At 34.8% G+C, this 19,345-nt stretch overlaps 1 protein-coding gene across 1 annotated transcript in view; it reads left to right on the top strand.

Annotated features, from left to right (window-relative positions):
* The window catches only part of IPO11 (importin 11), a 73,565-nt gene that overhangs the window by 9,664 nt on the left and 44,556 nt on the right, over positions 1-19,345 (top strand). The window contains exons 5-15 of the mRNA XM_027671453.1: positions 3,510-3,582; positions 6,897-7,100; positions 8,962-9,094; positions 10,019-10,077; positions 10,898-10,946; positions 12,641-12,711; positions 14,031-14,223; positions 15,587-15,739; positions 16,003-16,046; positions 16,937-17,027; positions 18,524-18,571. Of these exons, the coding sequence (XP_027527254.1) occupies positions 3,510-3,582; positions 6,897-7,100; positions 8,962-9,094; positions 10,019-10,077; positions 10,898-10,946; positions 12,641-12,711; positions 14,031-14,223; positions 15,587-15,739; positions 16,003-16,046; positions 16,937-17,027; positions 18,524-18,571 (1,118 nt within the window). The remainder of the gene's footprint in view (positions 1-3,509; positions 3,583-6,896; positions 7,101-8,961; positions 9,095-10,018; positions 10,078-10,897; positions 10,947-12,640; positions 12,712-14,030; positions 14,224-15,586; positions 15,740-16,002; positions 16,047-16,936; positions 17,028-18,523; positions 18,572-19,345) is intronic.

Genomic DNA, 19,345 nt, shown 5'->3' with positions numbered 1-19,345 from the left:
TATTTCCTGCAGAAGTAATGACTACAATTTTACTGTTTGAACTGAGGTAAAAATTAAGTAACAATCTTTCAATGTAGTTTTCCTGCAGTTTTAAGTTAAATGTAATTTAAAAAATAAAAAAAATTACTGTCTTATTATTAAAGATTCCATGTGGTGAATCTATATTGAATTTACAATGCAATCCTATTTTATCCCTGTTTCTAATTTTTCTGCCACTCTTTTGCATTTTTTAAATGCAATTAAAGTATAAAATAAATTTTAAAAATTATTGGCTGCTGCTAGAGAGTCCATGAGGTCAATACATACTAAATTTTCACTCTGTGTCCAACAGTTTTTCCATTTCCAGTCTTCTTTCTAAATTTCTTATATGTGACATCCTGTCAGCACTCACCCAGATGACTTTTCTCATAGCAAAGTATGTTGAGGGTATTTTGAGAAATGCCAATTTAAGCTGTAACTTCTCAGTTGATTGTTTTTTGATTGAATCGTATTTTGGATGTCATGAAGGATTCATTGCATTCTTGTTGTCCTTGCAAAATTCATGTCTTTCATATTGTATCTCTCATTAGTAGCTGTCCCCTCTCCATCCGTAGTAGTACATCAAAGCATGTTTTGATCTACAGATCAGACTTAAAACAGCATTTTTCAGTGGGAGTGATTTTGGAGATGAGCTTGTGAACTTTCTCCCTCCTGTTTTTTCAGGCAGCTTTATAGATAGGCATGAGCCTAGGCTTATCATAGCCTCTTTTCAGGCACAGTTTGGCCTCTTTTTTGAAACTTATTGTCAGCCTCCTCAAAAGGTTGTGTCACTTGATGATTTTGTAGGTGTTTTTATTTTCTTCAGAAATGGCTTTTCTTGAATTCAAATGTTGAACACGTTTTCGGTATTACAGATAATTGCTTTTAAATCCTGTTTCTTGTGAACCTTGTTCTTTTATTTGAGTACCACGTTAGCAACTTTAATAATACTTTTCAAATCCAGTTTTTTATTTGAATGGTAACTATAAATAACTCCTCATAAGCCAGAAATCCAAAATAACTTTTAAAATATTTGGATGCCTGTTTGCCCATACCACAAACACAGAATAAGATCAGTGAAACTTTGAAATTGCAAGCTGTGAAGGACTATGGCTTAAATACTTAGAAGTCCATGTCTAGATGAACTTGTTTTAGTTTTTGGGCTGGTGTAATTCAGTGTTGAAGGGAAATAACTCGCTGAGTGATACACATTCCTCCTAACTGCTTGCCTGCTGGAAACTTTTATGTATGGAATTGTGGGACTGTCTTGCAGTGGGAAGATGAGGACAGTGGTGCCAGTGGCGATGTCCGTGGCTCCTGCAGGGGCGGTTGGGAGTGTCTCTGTTCTCCGACAGGTGTCACTGTTGTATTTAGACAGTAAATTCCTCCAGCCACGGTCGGAGAACCCTTAGAGATCCCGTCACACAGTACCGTGTACCGCTTGCATCAGCACCTGATTTCTAAAATTTTTTTTTCATTACTGTTTTCTAACTTTACTTATCACAAGCGTCTGTATTTGAGGCATTCATCCTCATTATTCTATTTCTTTTCCTGCCTTTGTTTTGTTTGCCATGGCAAAAGCCTAATTACAGCATTTTTATTTACGGTAAATAGTGAACTGAATTCTGCTGCTCTTAGACTATGCATATGATAAGTTCAATGTAATTATAATAATGAAAAAGTAATTAAGGCAAGGGCTCTCATGAACTCACAAAGAAGGTATCTGAAATAATGCAGTAGAACAGGGTTTTTTTTTTCTTTACAAACCAGGTTTTATGTGTTTTCTATTATTTCTGAAAGGGAGGTGTTGTACAAGCTATATTTAATTGAGAATAGAATTCTTAATTGTATTAATAAGAGATTTAAGTTTTAGAAAGGACTTAGAGTATGTCTGTACGTGTGGAAATTATATACTGCATTTTTATATTATAAAAAAGGACCACAAAAATTTATTTTCATAAAATATAATCTAATGGGTTTAGATTAATAAATTGAAGAGTTACCTGCAGAAAAACTTATTGTTGCAGAAATCCTTGTAAATTTTACCTAAAATGTTTTTAGGCATAATTTAATTTTATTGAGAAAAATCTTAAAAGTCTAAGTCTTGATTAAAAAAAATTAAATTTAAATGTGGTTCCTGAATGCTGTAAATGACCTGTGACAAAAATACCTAGTGTACAGTTTTGAGTCACTAGTAAAACAATGACTTCCTCCCCTTGTCTACTGTACTTTGAATGATAAATCTTTGATCTAGGAAATAGAGACTACTTGTGTTATGTGCAGAGCCTGCGGCAGGAAGAGAAGACTGTAATTTTTTGCAAACATTTGACCCCATGATAAATCCTACTTCTGGTTTATTTATTATTTTGAGATTAATATCTAGTATTTGTCTAGATTAGTGTAAAAGCTATGCTTTAGGGAGCTTTAGGCATCATTTTAAATCTCAATATGTGGAAGTAGTAGGTTTGTATTTGGTCAGAAAACAGGAAGTGGTTGTGTTGGTGTGTTTAATCTTCTTAATTTCCAGCCATTAGTCTTCACTGAGATGTGATGTTTGCATTCATGCTTCTGAATCATTGCAATTTTAGGTGGAACTGTTTCATTTAAACAAGCTTGGGTGATAGCTTAAAGGCTTTTTATGAAGAAGAAACAGCACTATAGGTGCTATCACTGAATTAAAACATGTTGGAGTTTTCTTGTTCTTTTTTTTTCCCTGCTAGTATAATCTATAAATACTAATAAAGCACTTTCAAAACCACTGTGTTGTGATTTCTACCTAGAAATTATAAGAAAATTGCATGAGTCATGAAGTCTGAAGTAATAGAGGAATGATATGATACTGTAACTTGTAGTCTTAAACTGATAGAGGTCACTTAAAATGAAGTATTAAGATGCCACAAAGTTGCACTTGAATGCAAATTAACCTTTACGGCTTAGAATTTGTCTTTCTTACTGTTCTCCCCTGCATTTTTTGGAGAATGTATCAACATACGTTTCACCCAAAGCTATAATTTTCAAAGGGTCCATACTTTAAAATATAAATATATAACTTGTTTGTAATAGAAAAGAACTGTTGCTTTTGCAAGAAGAGTTTTCATCTGATAGATAAGGTGATTGCCTTATTCTGGGCATTTCTTGGTTATGGTCCATTAGTATACATGGACAAATTCATGCTCAAATTATCAATCTTGGCAGTAATAAGTCTATAATAATTGTCAAATAGCAATCAGTTTGTAATTTGTACAGTTTTATGTTTTTCCTTTATATATCTGTGTATCTTACTCTGTCAGCTCTCTCTTTTGCCATCTCAAAACCTGAGGTTAAAAGGTATCATAAGTATTTGTTTCACTGTTCCCTCTCTTTTAAAGAATTGAGGTAGTGGAAAAACAATGAATGTTCTTTTGATAGTTTTGATACTATTTTCAGTAGTTACATATGAATTAATAGTAGTTTTTAATATCAGTAATATTCTGATAAATATATCCTGACAGTGCTCTCTCTGAAGAAGAAAAAACTACGTTGCGTGCTGGACTTATCACCAACTTTAATGAGCCAGTGAATCAGGTTAGTGGTGAATGTTTACTACTCTCTCAGCAAATGGTTTTATTGGTATATGACTTGATTTCTTTCTTTATAAAGTGTTTAATTATAATAATAAAGTTGCAGTTTTCATATTGTCTTTCAAACAGATCTTTATGTTGAAGTGATATCTTTTTCCATATGTCATAATTCATAAAATTATAGAATTATATTGGTTGGAAACATGTTTTGTCTTTTTGGTGTTTTTTTTTGTTGTTGCAGTGACAGTTTATGTTGTCTCTTACCTAAACAGCAAGGTTTATGCAACCGTTTTGATGAAGTGGTTCCAGGAATGGATGTAGCTCAAAAATAACCTTTCCTAGAATGATTTTTGGATTTTTTCAGCTGTATCTGTTCTCTGACCTGACTTCCAGTATGGCCATACAAGGAAGTGTGGTGGTTATGGTGGTGTAGCAGGAATGAGCTGTTGAGATTGCTGCAGGATAAACCCACCAGTATTGCTGTTACATGTCTAGTTACAGCATTAATTCATTTAAATAAGCTTAATAAAGTTTCAGTGTGGTAGTTTCTTGTCTTACATAAAGTGACTAATTATAAGCTTCTATTTTGATTAGAATAAGAATTTATTATTATGTTGAGTATAGAACTAATGTTAGGGACTCAGAATATGCTTATACTAGATGAATCAAACTTCCTTCTGCTAACTTTTTCTTTATCTTGTAAGTATGAGATTCTGCAAGGAAGTATTTGGTAGTATTTTTAGCTAGATCGTAAAGAACTTTTTCAAGAAAATACAGAAATGATTGGCATAAGCTAAATGTTAAAAAGAACATAAACTTCTGCTCTGCAGGTGGTTCAATTTTAACTTTTCAGGATTCCTTGATGGGATTAATGTAATTTCTAGGATTAGAGCAATTTATCAAAATTAGGGTAATTTAGTCTTTGTAGAAGACCCTCGTGCAATGACAATTTTGACTAGAATTAAAAGTTTTAATAGCAAATGTGGTTTTTTAAAAAAGAAGGTATATAGAAAATATTCTAAAATTTGTAGTCAAAGTATAGTTTCAATGTAAAAAGTATGACCAAATATTATTTGTTTCTTTATTTCAACCAAAAAGAACTATGAAGCATGTCAAGTTAGACCATAGAGTGTGTATTTATGCTTCTACTAAGTAGTATATAACTTAACAAATGTTTCATTTTGAAGAGTTTGCATGTTTTTTACGTATGTGAATAGGTAAATTAGGTATAAAAAAGCAGTATTAACAACGTTCATAAAACAATTCAAATTTTGTATCACTTTTTCCATACCTTTATTAATCTGTAATCAGTTTACCTGCTAAGACAATAGGATGGCATATTTTGTAGTTATAAATTCCACTGCTGCTGAGCAGTTCTGCAGTTCTGAGACTATAGTTGCAGCTAAGATTAGAACCTTTTTAAATGACATTTTAAAGACTAGTGGCTTCATGGTTTTGTTTGTCTGTTCTTTATGATATTTTTTGGGATGTCATTTTTTAAGGTGTGGAGGATTTTGTTTTATGCCAACAGCCTAAATAATTACCCAAACAATGTGTGCAATATTACAGAGTCCATCTCCCCTTCTTTCTTCTAGTTCCCCAGTCTATAGATATCCTGAGGTTTCCTTTCAGGTGAACCTTTCATTTAGTCCCCAGCCTGCTTGATATGTCAGAGTTTTGATATCCTGTGTTCCTGATGAGTGCTCTTTTCCAGTCGCAGATAGTTCATAGCATGGTTGCTTTCTGCTTGTGCTTTTTGCATCATTGGAGACAGAGAAATTATGACTCTTGCATGTATACAAAGAAGAACAACACAAAAATGTGAGAAATAGACATAAGTATTGAGATGTGATGATACAACTTGACTTCCAGGAGAGGTGGAGAAGAGCAAGAGAACATACCATATGTTGAGAACCTAATTTTCATGCTCTCTGAATGCATTTACCGTATGGAGACAACAGAGGAGCAAAACAGTCCTTCAAATGTACGACAGCAGAATCTTTTTTTTTTTCTTTTTTTTTTAACTTAAAAAGCCAATCCTCAAGGATTGCTTCTTGTATGATGTACGGAGAGGAGTTTATTTGCTCCCCACTGCCAATTGAAATAATTTGTTCTGATAATCAGTAAGACTCCCAGCTCTTCCTTGTGAATGTTGATGTCATTTTCCTGAAGCAATTCTCTGTAAGCGGGTTGGTAGGAATGAATATAGTAGAAAGCTTTGTGAGGTGATGAGGCTCTGGATTAAACAGATGAGGAAGCAGTAGAGGAGGGCACAGCTATTCCCCCTTAGACTTGTAAATTGCTTGGATTCCTTCTGGTAGCTTAAGAAGGTGACTTCTTTACCAGGCTGGAAGTGTGATGGTATAGTAATGGTGTGTTGAAGGTGAGAGCATCTGCTTCACTAATCCAGTCAAGGATCCTTTCAGTAGAAATGGGATAAGAACAGGGAAAACAAGATTGTGAAATTTCTGGATGTTTGAGGTGGGGTTTTGAGGGACCATACAAAATTTAGTGAGGAATGTTTAGGGGAAGGGAGTTGCAAAAGTAGCAAAGTGTGGAATAGACAGAAAGAGGGCATAAGACAGGCTAGTCAAGTAAACCATGGATCTTTATCTGTGTCTGAACAAACCATGTGCCTAATCATCACTGCCTGTCCTGTCTTCTGATTGCATCCACTACCTGTCTCGCTGTGTAATCTCACTGTGTTCATCATGTGTGTGGGCTGCAAGGATGAGGTGCCAGCTACTGGCAGAACTGGTGTGAATGGAATTTTGGGCCAGCAACCAAAGTCAGATGGTGGGAGTGGTGCAGGTGCCCCTGGCGTGTGATGTGAAGATCTGGAGCAAGAGAGTCTCATCTTCAGCTAGTGGGATGGGACCATGGCTTACCATGCCTGGCAGTGGGAATGGCTCTGTCTAAAACCTGAACTCAGGTAGAGCTGAATTTTAGGGGTAATGTGTATTCAGCAGTCTGTGTTCACAGAAAGTGATAGAAAAGATTGCTAAGTGAAAAGTGGTTCCCAAATATCTGTTTCTTCATTTATGTGATTTCTAGAACAAATAAATTTACTGATCTTTATATAAAATTTAAACAAGGTGTCAAGTTTAGCATTTTATGTAAATAAAATAAAATACTTTTACTCCACATTTATTTGCATTCATCGAACTTAAAAATAGGTTGAGGAAAAGCACATAAAAATCTAGCAATCCATGCTACTTTTTTGATTCAGGTTTTAATTTTCTGTTAATTTCTGCATTGTACATTTCCTAAATGCCCTTTGACTTTGTGTTATCTGTTTTTTGTTTTGCTTTTTTGCAGATAGCTACTCAGATCTCTGTACTGATTGCTAAAGTTGCCAGGGTGGACTGCCCAAGGCAATGGCCGGAACTTATACCCACTCTTGTAGAATCTGTGAAGGTGCAGGATGATCTTCAACAGCACAGAGCACTACTTACCTTTTATCATGTTACAAAGACCCTGTCATCCAAACGGCTTGCTGCAGATAGAAAACTTTTCTATGATGTAAATAATCCTTGCCTCCTCCTGGGCTTAGCTGGCAGGGCATTAATGGCATGTCTGTGGACTTGAATGTCTGCCCTTGAAACAGAAATGCTGGTGTGGTGGTGGGTGTATGTATATTATGAAATTAATTTTTCATGCAGCTGGAGTGTTCCTATCTTGATTTGTGTAAAGAAGCAGAGTTTCATCTACAGAACAATATCTGCATATCAGCCTTATCATGCCATACAGCAGATCTTACTTTATGTGAATTTATGGTGTTTTTTGGAAGTGTGCTCTGGATTTATAATTCATTATAGTCTTTAAAAAATACTGGGTTGTAGACTTCCATACTACTGTATTTTTGGTTTTATCATCAGTGGGAATATGTTTGCGGTTTTTTCCAGACCAACTCTCTAGGTTAATTAAAAGGCGAGATGAAAATGCAAATGCCAAATCTTGTCTCATGCAGCTTACATTTTCCCTTATAAGAATACAGTGATTAGAACACAGATCTAACTTCTGTTGTAGGCTATGCATCTCCAGACCCATTTGGAGTTAGATAACAATGTAGCACAGTTAACTGAATTTAGTGAGTTAAATGTCGTTGTTGGGACAGACACCACACTGGGGTTTCACGCAGAAAAGCCTTTATTTCATACAAACATGGCCAATTTATAGTCTCTCCTAGCCAGCGTGTTTCACCACCATTGGTGCCCTTACTACATACACATCTTAAGATTGGCTGCTCTATAGCTTCTGCAACTCAGGGTCACTCAGCAAACAGTCCAGGCTCTCTGGCTATCACAGCTGCCCCACAGCTCTGTCCTCCCTGTCCACCCTTCTCATCTTCGTTGTTTACATTCCTTCACAACTTCACAGCTACAACCACTCAAATTCAGGGCCCAAGCTGTCCACAGCTCAATTGCCTCCCACAGTTAAACATCTTTTCCAAACATGTTACATTTGCATTTTCAAAATTTTATTTTATTCCCCCATTTTAAAGAGTTTCTAAAGCACAAAAAATGAAGACTGTTTTTGGAGGTTTACCTATTTATCCATGTAGAAAAAAGTTCTGTCTGTGTAATCATGAAGGTGAAATTTTAATTGCCAGGAGTCCAAGGCATTGAGGACTGACTCCTGTAAATAGGACCTTTACTAACCTTTACTCAGCCAAAAGAATCAAATAAACAGGTCATGTGCTTTTTATTCCATTGATGGGGTATAGCAGACTAAGTGCGGACTTTCTTAATTATGAAGCTGTCAAGTGCTGCCATAACTGAGTGAGAAATTCTTTATCTTCTGTTTATAATTCACATATCTTTATCAGGCAAGCACTGTTTGGGAACTGTAGCATAAATTAGGTTTGAGATTTATTTTCAACAAAATAGTTTTGTTGTAGGCATTGTTCAAGACTGCTTTTATTAGAGAGAGGTGTGTAACTGCTGTGTCCCAGAGTAAGCTGATTCAGATATTAACTATGCTGTAAGACAGACAGTTTAAGTCTTATGGGAGAAGAGGTGAGGAGGAAAGCTGCTCGTTTTTTGAAGCTTAATACTATATTATATACCAGCAGTTGTATTTAATGAGAACCAGGTAAGAAAGTAGCCTGAAATAGTTATCTTTAACGTTAGAGTCATAGACCCAAGTACTCAGGGAAACCACTGGGTATTTCAAAACATCTTGAAATTAGGACAAGGTATTTTTCTGGAAAACATTTTTGGATCAGTACAACTCAAAGCAGCAAATTAAACATTGTGGCCTGTGATATAGAAGAAAATGGATTAAATAATTTAACGGTAGACATTGGCCTTTAAAATTTAGGGATTTATTTTGCTATGACAAAGTTCAGGAAATATATTCTTGATCTTTCTTCCTTTTGCAGCTTACATCAAGTATTTATAGCTTTGCATGTTCCTTGTGGAATCATCATACGGATACATTCCTACAGCAGATTTGTGTGGGGAATGAAGCTGCAGCTGCAAATTCACTAGAAAGAACCTTGTTGTCATTGAAAGGTAATAATATAGAATGATATTAAATATAAAGAATCAAATAACTTTCTTCACAGTGAATGAGTAGGAGTTCTTTGGTCAATAGTTCACATTCTCTAACAAAGCCAAGCCCATTGGGAAAACCAGTAATCTTGGTTTATTTTACCTGTATCTTTAGCAAGGCAGAATGAGGATTTCACATATGGGAGACAGTAGTCTTGTATGCACCACTTCTCAGTATGCACCCTTTCAATGTGCTTGTTGTAAGAAGTCAAAGTCTAGGAGGTGAGAAAGTGGAAGGACGTAACAGGATGCTTTTTTCGTGTGCTGTAATTTTGGCTTGCATTAAGCACTTACTTGGTGAAACTGAGCTACGAGTTTAATTCCATTAAGTTCACCTTATGTCCAGTGAAGAGCTAACCTTAGAAGTTTATCTTTAGGTTGATGCTCAAATGCTTATCTGTGGAGTAAATACATATCCTGACTGTACTTTGTGGCTTTGAAGAATTGAGATGTCCATGTGCCTTGCTTGCAATGTAGATAATACCTGTCTTGAATTGTTTCACAAAGTGCAGCATGCAGCTTTTCTGTATTGCTGGCAATGCAGAACTGAGAGAATTCATAAGATGGCTTGCTTGACTGTACTTGGCCCTTTTCATACTGTAGAATCATTCGGAGATTGAATACTTAAAGTTATTACAGAATTCTTCTTGATTCAGTAATTCTTGGCATTCTCTTCATTGTTTTACACAATATACTGAATTTTAAAGTAATTTCAGCAAGGTTAATGTTCGATATGGATGAGGCACCCAGGGACCTAAACTTAAGTGTAATTTTTAAAATGTAGACTTGGAAGAAAGTCACAGCAACTGGAATTGTAATTGTGTTCTGAAATCTGTTGAAACAAGAGCTGATAAATAGCTATGAAAGTAATTTTTTTTTTCCTAGTGCTTCGGAAACTAACAGTTCATGGCTTTGTAGAACCTCATTGGAATGCAGAGGTGATGGTAAGCGACATGTATATATTTCTAGTTCTAGATTAGAAATCTTTTGTGATGATTTCAGATGTTAGGGCTATGTTTGAAAATTGTTAAAAGACACACATTTTTGTTGTGTAAAGGAAGATCAAGCAATGTGTTCTCAAAGTTGTCCTCAGACAACTGTCAGATCTTAGGTAGATCCTAAACACTGTGACGCTAGTGGCATGATGTTTAAAAGAAAAAAGATACCCCTTCCAATTTACACATAACATGATGGTGACATCACTGTTTCTCACTGAAGGATATCTTACATATACTCTCCCCCCCCTCATGTAAAAGCATATTTTCATTTAGTGGTGAATGTGATGCCATATTTGTTCTATCACATCCTATTGATGGAATTTTTTGATTGAGATAAAAGCCTGTGGTATGCAGCCATGGAGAGGGGAGGGTCAGAGAAAGAAACCCAAGCACCTTCCTTAACCCTGTTCTGCTGGATGAATTGAGTACCTGCGTCCTATGTCCTAAGCTAGGAGGTTGAGAACAGGATAGGACTGGATAAGCATATTTTAAAGCATATGTCTATAGTTACCTATCCCTTCTTCTACTAGAGATGCTGTTTGTGTAGTATTAATAAGGTCAGTTTGGATCATCTATGAAGACTGCTTCCTAGCTAATTATTAATTCCATGAGGAAATTGTTTTCCAAAATAATGAAATAAGTTAAAAGTGATGAGGTTGAGTCTGAGCTGGTACCATATCTGAACTTCAGTTTGACACAACTGTTTTTATAATACAGTGCAAACCAAGCTTCATCCTTAAAAGACATGTATACTTTCATTTTTCAGGGTTTTCTACATGCTGTGTTTGAACGGCTGAAACAGTTTTTGGAGTGTAGTAAGTATCTGGATATTTTTTGTTGTATTTGTTGTTAAACAATGGAAGCTGGATGAAAACAATGCAGTTTAGAGCATTATCAATAGGGCATTAGGTGCAAGATACGTTTTTATAAGTGCAAAGCTATTACTTTAAATCTTGCTGAAACTGTCAGAGAAGAATGCAGTAAAAGTGTCTTTTGTTATAAACAGACTAAAATCCCACCAAAATTATATTTGGTGTCATAATGCTAATGGGGGAAAAATCTTAAGTCTTGGATTGACAAGGTATCCATATTAAAATATGGAGCTGCTACTAAAACCCGGATCATCTTGAGTTTTCCTCTTTGGGAGAGTTCTATGTTTTTTCTTTTTTTCAGTAGTTTGTTATATATTTTGGTATATGTCAAATGGGAAATAAAAACCATATTCAAATTTTTGTTGTTTGTAACTGGAAGAGTAGTACTCTGAGACAGGCAACCACAGGTTAACACAGTCAACAGAATCAGAAGCATAATTGGCAGGTGTTAGTGCTTTTGCAGGGAAGTTACCTGAAGCAAGCAAAAAGGAGATGTTTGACAGTGTTGCATCTGAACTCACTGTACCTTCCTCGTGTGTGCACTTGTAATAGGTCTGATGTGAGCTGTTCAGTCCTTTGAAGCCTGCCAAACCATTATTTTAGGATTCAACAACGCTTTTTCCAAGAACAGATGTCTAAACTGAGTAGAAAGAATTTTTTTGGTATAAATTATGTATAATTTTAATATTTTCAATTTTGATGAGGTTCCTTGGCTTAGGAGCCTGTACTTAGGTAAGAGGGGCTGATCTGGACTTTGAACCTCATTTCTAGAAGAGATGGAAACAACCACTGTTTGCCTCTTTTGCTATACTGTAATCAGGTTCTTTCTGGCACTTCCCTCATTTTTTACAAGATAGGTGCCTAGTTTGAGTCGACTGAATTGAAGGCCATCCCATCCTGAAGTTTGGTTGTTATTGTAGTCCCCTAGAATATGAGGACCCGTGGGGTTTGCGTGTCCTAAGTCAAGAACTGAACTGAACCTTCCCATTTCCACTTTTCTAAGCAATAAGTTGTTTTGCAAAAGCAGGTACAACTACCTCACAGGATTAGTGTTTACATTTATTATACCATGGGTTTTGCCTGTATGCCTTCATTATGGCACTTTCTGTTTTTTTCTTTTTTTTCCCCCTAAAATCTTTATTTTTTTTTGTTTTGTTCCTTTTTTGTCTTTTAATTTAGAGTGTTTTCTAGTGTCCATAATAAATTATTCTTTAAGGTGGAGTTTTTACAAAAATGAATAATGTTATGCAATAAGGATATAGAATAGTCTTATTAAAAGGACATTTTCATATTTTTAGTACTGATTTACTTTTTTCCTGTACTAGCATTTGCTTCATTGCATTCATTGCTATCATTAAATATTCTGTAATGATGTCCCGATTGTTGTAGCCTGATCAAGTACAGTGAATTTCACTGCAGCTGAGAGAAATGGTTAAGTTTGTTTTTTTTTTCCTGGTGTTTGTTACCTTGAATTCGACTTTGAATATATTCTGCCATAGAACTTTTTTCTGACTGACATAATGCCTGAACTACAGTAAAAATAAGTTCTTCTCCAGTGTTAATTTTCTAAAACTTAGCTACCCAGAAAGAAAAGAAAAGTCTGAAAAATGATAGTTGTTAAATGTCTGATTTACCAGGTAGAAATATAAGAGCAGAAAACATATGCAGAGATCGTCTAGAAAAGACTATAATTCTGTTCACTAAAGTGGTAAGTAAATTCTCCTTTAAGTTACTGAATATTTTATAGTTCTGGAGGAGCAGTCCCCATCAAGATATACATGTGCCTTGAAGTGAATATATTTCAGATCTTTTAAAGAAATGGAAGGTACTGCAACTTAAAACTTCTTTGTTATGAAATGTATTTTTGAAGAAAAGGATGTCTGTTTACTCATGCTGATGTAGATTGCAGCCGTGAAGAATACATTTTCTTAGCTCAAACAAAATAAGGTGCATTCCATAAGTAAATTATTTAGCTACGATTTTGCTTGAAGCATTCTGGAAGTTTTGCTAAAACAATGGTAAGGGTACTGAGGAATAAAGAAGAGAAACTTTTCTTCCTATGTTTTGTAAGTAGTTAGATCGTGACTTCTAAGGCCCTGTTAGTTCTGTGAAATTACTGGCCACTCTTAAATTTTATCAAAAGAAACTTAACAAAAAACTCTCTTACCCTCTGTGACTTTTGTATTGCGTAATACGTTCGGAGTTGTCAGCTAAATCTGTGTTCCTTAAATGCATATATTATTAGAAGGTAATTTTAGCATTGTCACTTGCTCTGTTTTTTGTTTTGAAGTTAAAAACCTACAGGGTTCCCATTGTTTTCAGATTCTATTTAGGGGCCATGGATGTATTTTAAATATTCAGCCTAATTATCAGAAGGGGAAGGCACCCATCAGCTTCACCAAAATGGAACTGAAGATGCTATGACCCAATATTTTTGGTCTTTGTCGTAGTACTTACATTGCAAAAGTGCATCTTTTTTCACAGACCTGAAGAGAAAATACACTTGATTAATAGATACTCTACTGTGTAGAAATTTGGATGCAAGAATTTTTGCAGTAGTAGAGGATTAAAGCAATCCACCAGTGCATTTTAAATGGGTAGTTGGAAAAGCTAAATTGAGAAAGCTTGTACTGCAGTGGAGGAGGAGGAGGAAAAAAAAAAAGTCTTATTCCACATGCCTCTTTTACTTAAAACAGTTCTAATAAGGATGAATTATCTGCTGAAATGTTCACCATTTCAAGTATGCCTAATGTATTTTATTTACTTCTAGCAATCTGGTCTAGTTGAAAATGAGTTTGTTCCTCAAAGTTAAAAAAGAAGTGATTTTGAACCGAAGTCAAGAATCTTGGTGTTAAATAATACTTCATTGATACTGATCTCTTTCTAATCTCCTGTCTGTGTTCAGTCTTCTATAATTTTATATAAGTTGATGCTTGTTTTTGGTAACTAGTTTACTAAAGCATTTAATAAGACTTGCACAAAAAGTGTTTTGATTTCTCATTCTTGCTTTTCTACTTCTTCTTTTAGCTTTTGGACTTTCTAGATCAACATCCTTTTTCGTTCACTACTTTGATTCAGAGATCATTGGAGTTCTCTGTGAGCTATGTTTTCACAGAAGCTGGTGAAGGAATTGTATTTGAGCAGTTTATTGTACAATGCATGAATCTCATTAAGATGATTGTAAAAAATTATGCATATAAGCCATCCAAAAATATTGAAGGTACTGCTGCTATTTACTAAAACCACTTTTTGTGTCTTGAGAAACATTTTGCTAGCTATTCCCAACGGTATAACTCCTTTATGAATGTCTTAATAATTAGTAAGGCTTCGGTCTCTATATTAATAATTCTTATTTTAATTTTTAAAGTATTAATTTATATAGATGGTGACTTGACAAAGAAAATTTAAATACGAAAGGATCATGAATATCTTTTCTTTTTTGATTCTTTTAGTTTTCATTGAACTAATTTTAAAAAGTATTGTGATATAGAATTTGGTTTATTTTCATCAACTAGTTTGTTGCATCTTTCCTTTGGGATATGTTTGATAAAATTATGTATTTCCTGTAATTAACTAATACCAGCACTCTGAAATACAGAAACACAATGGATTTGAGATGCACTTGAATATAAAACAGTTTATATGTTCTGTTTTGTGGGACTGTGTTTCATTTTGAAAATTCATACACTGCTGAATGTACAAATTAAAAACCCACCACAATCTTCCGTATGAACTTGACATGTCGTAATGACTTGATAAAATCTTTCTAAATCTGAAAAAAAAATTTTCCATGAATGTACTGGTATGTGTCAGAAAAGATTACAGGAATCCAGTGTTTAAAATTCTTCAAAATATTGATGTATTTCAGAGTTACTCCATAATTTTACAATGCTCTAAGTCTATTGATTATTAACAGTAATTTCTGCTTGCAAAAGTACATAGTGAGCTTTGAGTTTCGAAATGTAGTCACTTGAAACAAGAGGAATATAGCAAATTTTAGTGAAAATCTGACTTTTTGAGAATGATGTGATTACAAAAAAATGTAAAACAGAAAATTTACACTACACTGACATGCTGTTTGTGTTGGTTGTACAGCATGCAGTATTTGTCTTTATTGCTGGTTTCTTTAACCAGTACCAACTCCTAAAAATCCCAAGTGATTTCTAAGATTGTATTTGGATAAACTTTCTGAATAGGTATAAATGGAACTTTCTTTGAGTTCTGTGTGCTTTTAAATTCAGTAATGCTAAAAAAAAATATAAGTGCCCAAGGCAGGAGGTAAACAATTTTTCTTCTCATCTACCTAGTAGCCGAAAAGCATTTAAATACCATGTGAAGTCCTGACAACCCTTCAGTCTAATTGTGCTGTCAGAGAACTCTCTTAAAAGTAAATTAATTTGGGAGTTCAACTTGATTCTAAAAAAGTACCACCTGTAAGTCTGTTAAAGTCTGTCATGAAAATAATTTTTTTTCTCAGAGGATAAAAATGTTTTATTTATTGATTTCTTTCTAGTTTTACTAGACCAGTGTTTGATCATTAAGCCACTTAATTGTAATTTGGAGTTTTCTATGTTTTATTTCAGACAGCAGTCCTGAAACTCTTGAAGCGCATAAGATAAAGACAGCTTTTTTCACATACCCGACACTAATGGAAATATGTAGGAGATTAGTCACTCACTATTTCTTGCTGACACAGGAAGAATTGACTATGTGGGAAGAGGATCCAGAAAGCTTCAGTAAGAAACATGGTGTATTGTTGGTTGCAGTTTTATTAGATATTGGTATAAATGTTTCATATCAGCATTGTCTCTACAAATTGCCTACTGCAAATATTGAACATTGTATTCCTGCAGTCTTCTTATATGGGCAAACATTCCCTCCAGAGATTCCTTTCATAACAACAGATTTCAGTACTCTGTGATACCCTCATATACAAACACCAAACTTTATTTGAACCATAGTTGAAATAATACTTTTTTCTTTCTTTGTGAAATAATAGCTGTAGAAGAGACAGGAGGAGATTCTTGGAAGTACAGTCTCAGAGTAAGTGTTTCAATTTGAAAACCATTAAACATTCCTGAATGCATTTCTTGATAGTCTTGTAACCAAGAGAGGTGATACCTGCTCGAAAGATGGTGCTTTTAAAAAAAAATCCTTATGGAGATTTCTTTAGAATTAGTAACTTTGCTCCTTTATCACTGTTCAAACATGCTGAAACACACTGGAAACTATGCACTTGATATTTTAGGAGGGAGAGAAAAGGAGTTGGCTTCAGCATTTGTATTATGTAGTATCTGATGGTGGTTAAAGCCAGTAGATGTTGTCTCTTCTTTGAACTGATGTTATCACTTATGACTTTATTAATAGACATGATGTATGAAGATGGTTTCAGATGATATATATTTAAATATATTTAAGTATATTTAATTGTATTAGTTAATTAGTTATTAGTTAATTTAGTTTGGATCAAAAGTATGTTGTTATGATGAATCTCCCAGTTATCACTGCTGTGATTTGCTTTGCAGAGTGATCTCAAAGTTTATTTGCTGGATTACTTTAATTTTAAAACTGAAACCCCCAACCTTGTGCATCTAGTGTGTTCCAGCTGTAAATGGGTATTTAGTCCAAATCACTCAGCGTGAGTGACTTACCGACAGTATGATCACTGGCTACTCAACACCAGCTGTTTCACTCCACAGATTCATTGTTCTTCTGCTACAGAATTGACTGATACAGATGCAGCCATCAAACTCTTCATAGTTAAACATAATGTATAGTAGGAAGAATGGTGTTTTATAGAGTGCTAATTTTGCTGCAGTATATTGTGTTTTAAATTATGACCTTTAGTGCAAGATATTCAGCACTTGAAATTTTAGCATAAAATGTATTTGAGTTGCCTTTAATAGATTCTAAACCACGTTTTAATTTTTCAGCCATGCACAGAAGTTCTTTTTATTGATATTTTCCATGAATATAATCAGATCCTTACCCCAGTTCTTTTAGAAATGGTTCACAGTCTACAAGGTAAGTTCTTTAAAAAATAAAGGAAGTGTAAAATGTAGAATTCTTTACCTTTACTTTTGTGAACAGTTAAACAATTTTACCTTGTAATATTTAATTTTATATAGTGCGTTCACTCTGTATTTTTGAAAGGACATGTTAGTATTTTAAAATTATTTCTAAACCTACAATAAGGAAAATGCAATGTGTGTCTAGGAGGAGGAAATCCTAAGGACTTTTTACTTTTCATCATAACTATTTTAGATGACTGACCAAGGTTGGGACGTTTCTGCTTTCATGAGGTTTCAGACTTTCATGAGAGTGGTCCATGAGCTTAATGAATTCTGTAGGTTGTTTTTTGTCAGGAACTTCCTGTTCAGGTATTGCAAGGCAGTTCATGCTGTGTCTCTGCCAAAATCCTGGGGGAAAAAGAAACTTTTAAAGAAAAAGTTCATTATACTGTTATTTTGGAGAGTCTAGAGGACTTTCCAAATCTGAAGAATCTGCTTTAGGTATTTGTTTTCTGTATGAAGACTGAAGTATTCATAGCTGAGGAATGTTTCACATTTTCTTGCTGTTTTACTGTATGATTCTTTGCCCCCAAATTAAGTTTTATAATGGCCAGGAAAGATAATAAGTGGGAATAGCTTTTTTTTTTCCCCCTGTAATTTCAGCTTAGGTTATTTCCCCAGGTTGTATCTTAGCTGACTTACAATATTTTGTATTTGATCTGACCAGGATGGATCATTACATTCTAATTAAATAAACAGTCATTTTCTGAGGATGGTTTCTGACTTCACAAAATGTCTTCATAATATACTTTGTATACATAGGTTTTGAGATGGCTTGCTGTGCTGTAATACTGGGAATAGTAAAACGTTCCTTACAACAGAGTCGACAGTTAATGTGTTTTCCAAAAATTACAGGCATATCAATAGTATTAATACTACCATGCTAAAAGGTACACCTCTAGTTTTTTCTCTTCTGAGGCCCCTATTAGCCACTTCTGCATGTTTTCAACTTGAGATTAGCTGTTGAAGTACTAGATGATGTTAAGTATTCATTAATTCTTAAAATTTTGGAAAATCTTCACTTACATGTTGTACATATACATGCACATACATATACATATATATATACACACACACACATATATATATGTGTACACAGATATGTATAAAGTACATGGAACTACATCTAGGACCCTGTTTGAAATATTACTATGTAATTGACAGTCATCTGCATTTTGCAGGTTTTGAGTCTGTTCGTTTTAAATACATGCTTCTGACTTAAATGTATGTTGCTACTAGAAAGGTTAATCTCCAAAGTAGTAAGTCAAAAATAGGGTGTGAAAGTATATTAACTAAAAAACTGAAATGACTGAAATTGTAAATGAAAGAAAAGCACCAAAACAGTCTTAATTCATGGCTTACTTACTTACTTATAGAGCATATAAGTGTGAAGTTGCCTGGCTTCCTTGTTTTAGTGACTTTTTTCTTTATTTTAACTTTGGCTTGTAGGATCTACCAACATAGAAGATACCAATGCTATACTGATCAAAGATGCTGGTAAATTTTTCTTTATCTTTGAAGTTACAGAGCCACTTTTGTGTATGTGTTTGAGTTCTTAAAAATTGCATGAAGAATTTGCAAGATTTTTTAAAAACATTTGGAAAGTGGGACATAAATCCTGATTCTCCTTTCAGTTGATATGAGTCTGCACTTTTCCAAATGCTTAAGCAAAAATATAGTCCTCTTTGGCTTTTTTGTGGAAAAAGCCCTTAGACAATCTCTTTACTGTCCTGTCCTTTCTCATCATCATGGCTAGGCTTCGCGAACGAAGATTTGAGAAGGGCTCTACCCACGTTTCTTGCAAGCGTGTTGGTGGCTAAAAAGGCCAATACGAGAAAGGCATGACCGGTTGCAAAAGGCACAACAGAAAGACTCCTTAGATGATATGTTCTGCAAGGCTCAATTCTTTCTGCATCGTCTTTTCTGCTCGAGAGTGATCCTGCGTGCTTTCTCAAAAGCATCAGCGGCGTTATAGATGGTGTGTCTCCAGGCCTCCCGATTGGAGGCCAGAGTAGACCAGTTATGGTGATCAATATGGCCGAGGCTGAGTTGTTGTTTCAGGGAGTCCTTGTATCTTTTCTTCGGGGCTCCTCTCTTGCGGCAGCCAGTGGCAAGTTCACCATAAAGCAGGATCTTAGGGAGGCGGTGGTCCTTCATCCTGGAGACGTGCCCTGCCCATCACAGCTGCGTTCTCAGTAGCATGGCCTCAATACTTGTGATTGCTGCCTGTTCTAGAACAGATGTATTGGTCACATAATCTGACCAGTGGAT

This window comes from Neopelma chrysocephalum, unplaced genomic scaffold (assembly GCF_003984885.1).
Source record: "Neopelma chrysocephalum unplaced genomic scaffold, ASM398488v2 Primary Assembly neopelma1_97102, whole genome shotgun sequence".
NCBI classification, from domain to species: domain Eukaryota; kingdom Metazoa; phylum Chordata; class Aves; order Passeriformes; family Pipridae; genus Neopelma; species Neopelma chrysocephalum.
The sequence above is the reverse complement of the archived record's forward strand: the minus strand, read 5'-3'. Positions and strand labels throughout refer to the sequence as shown.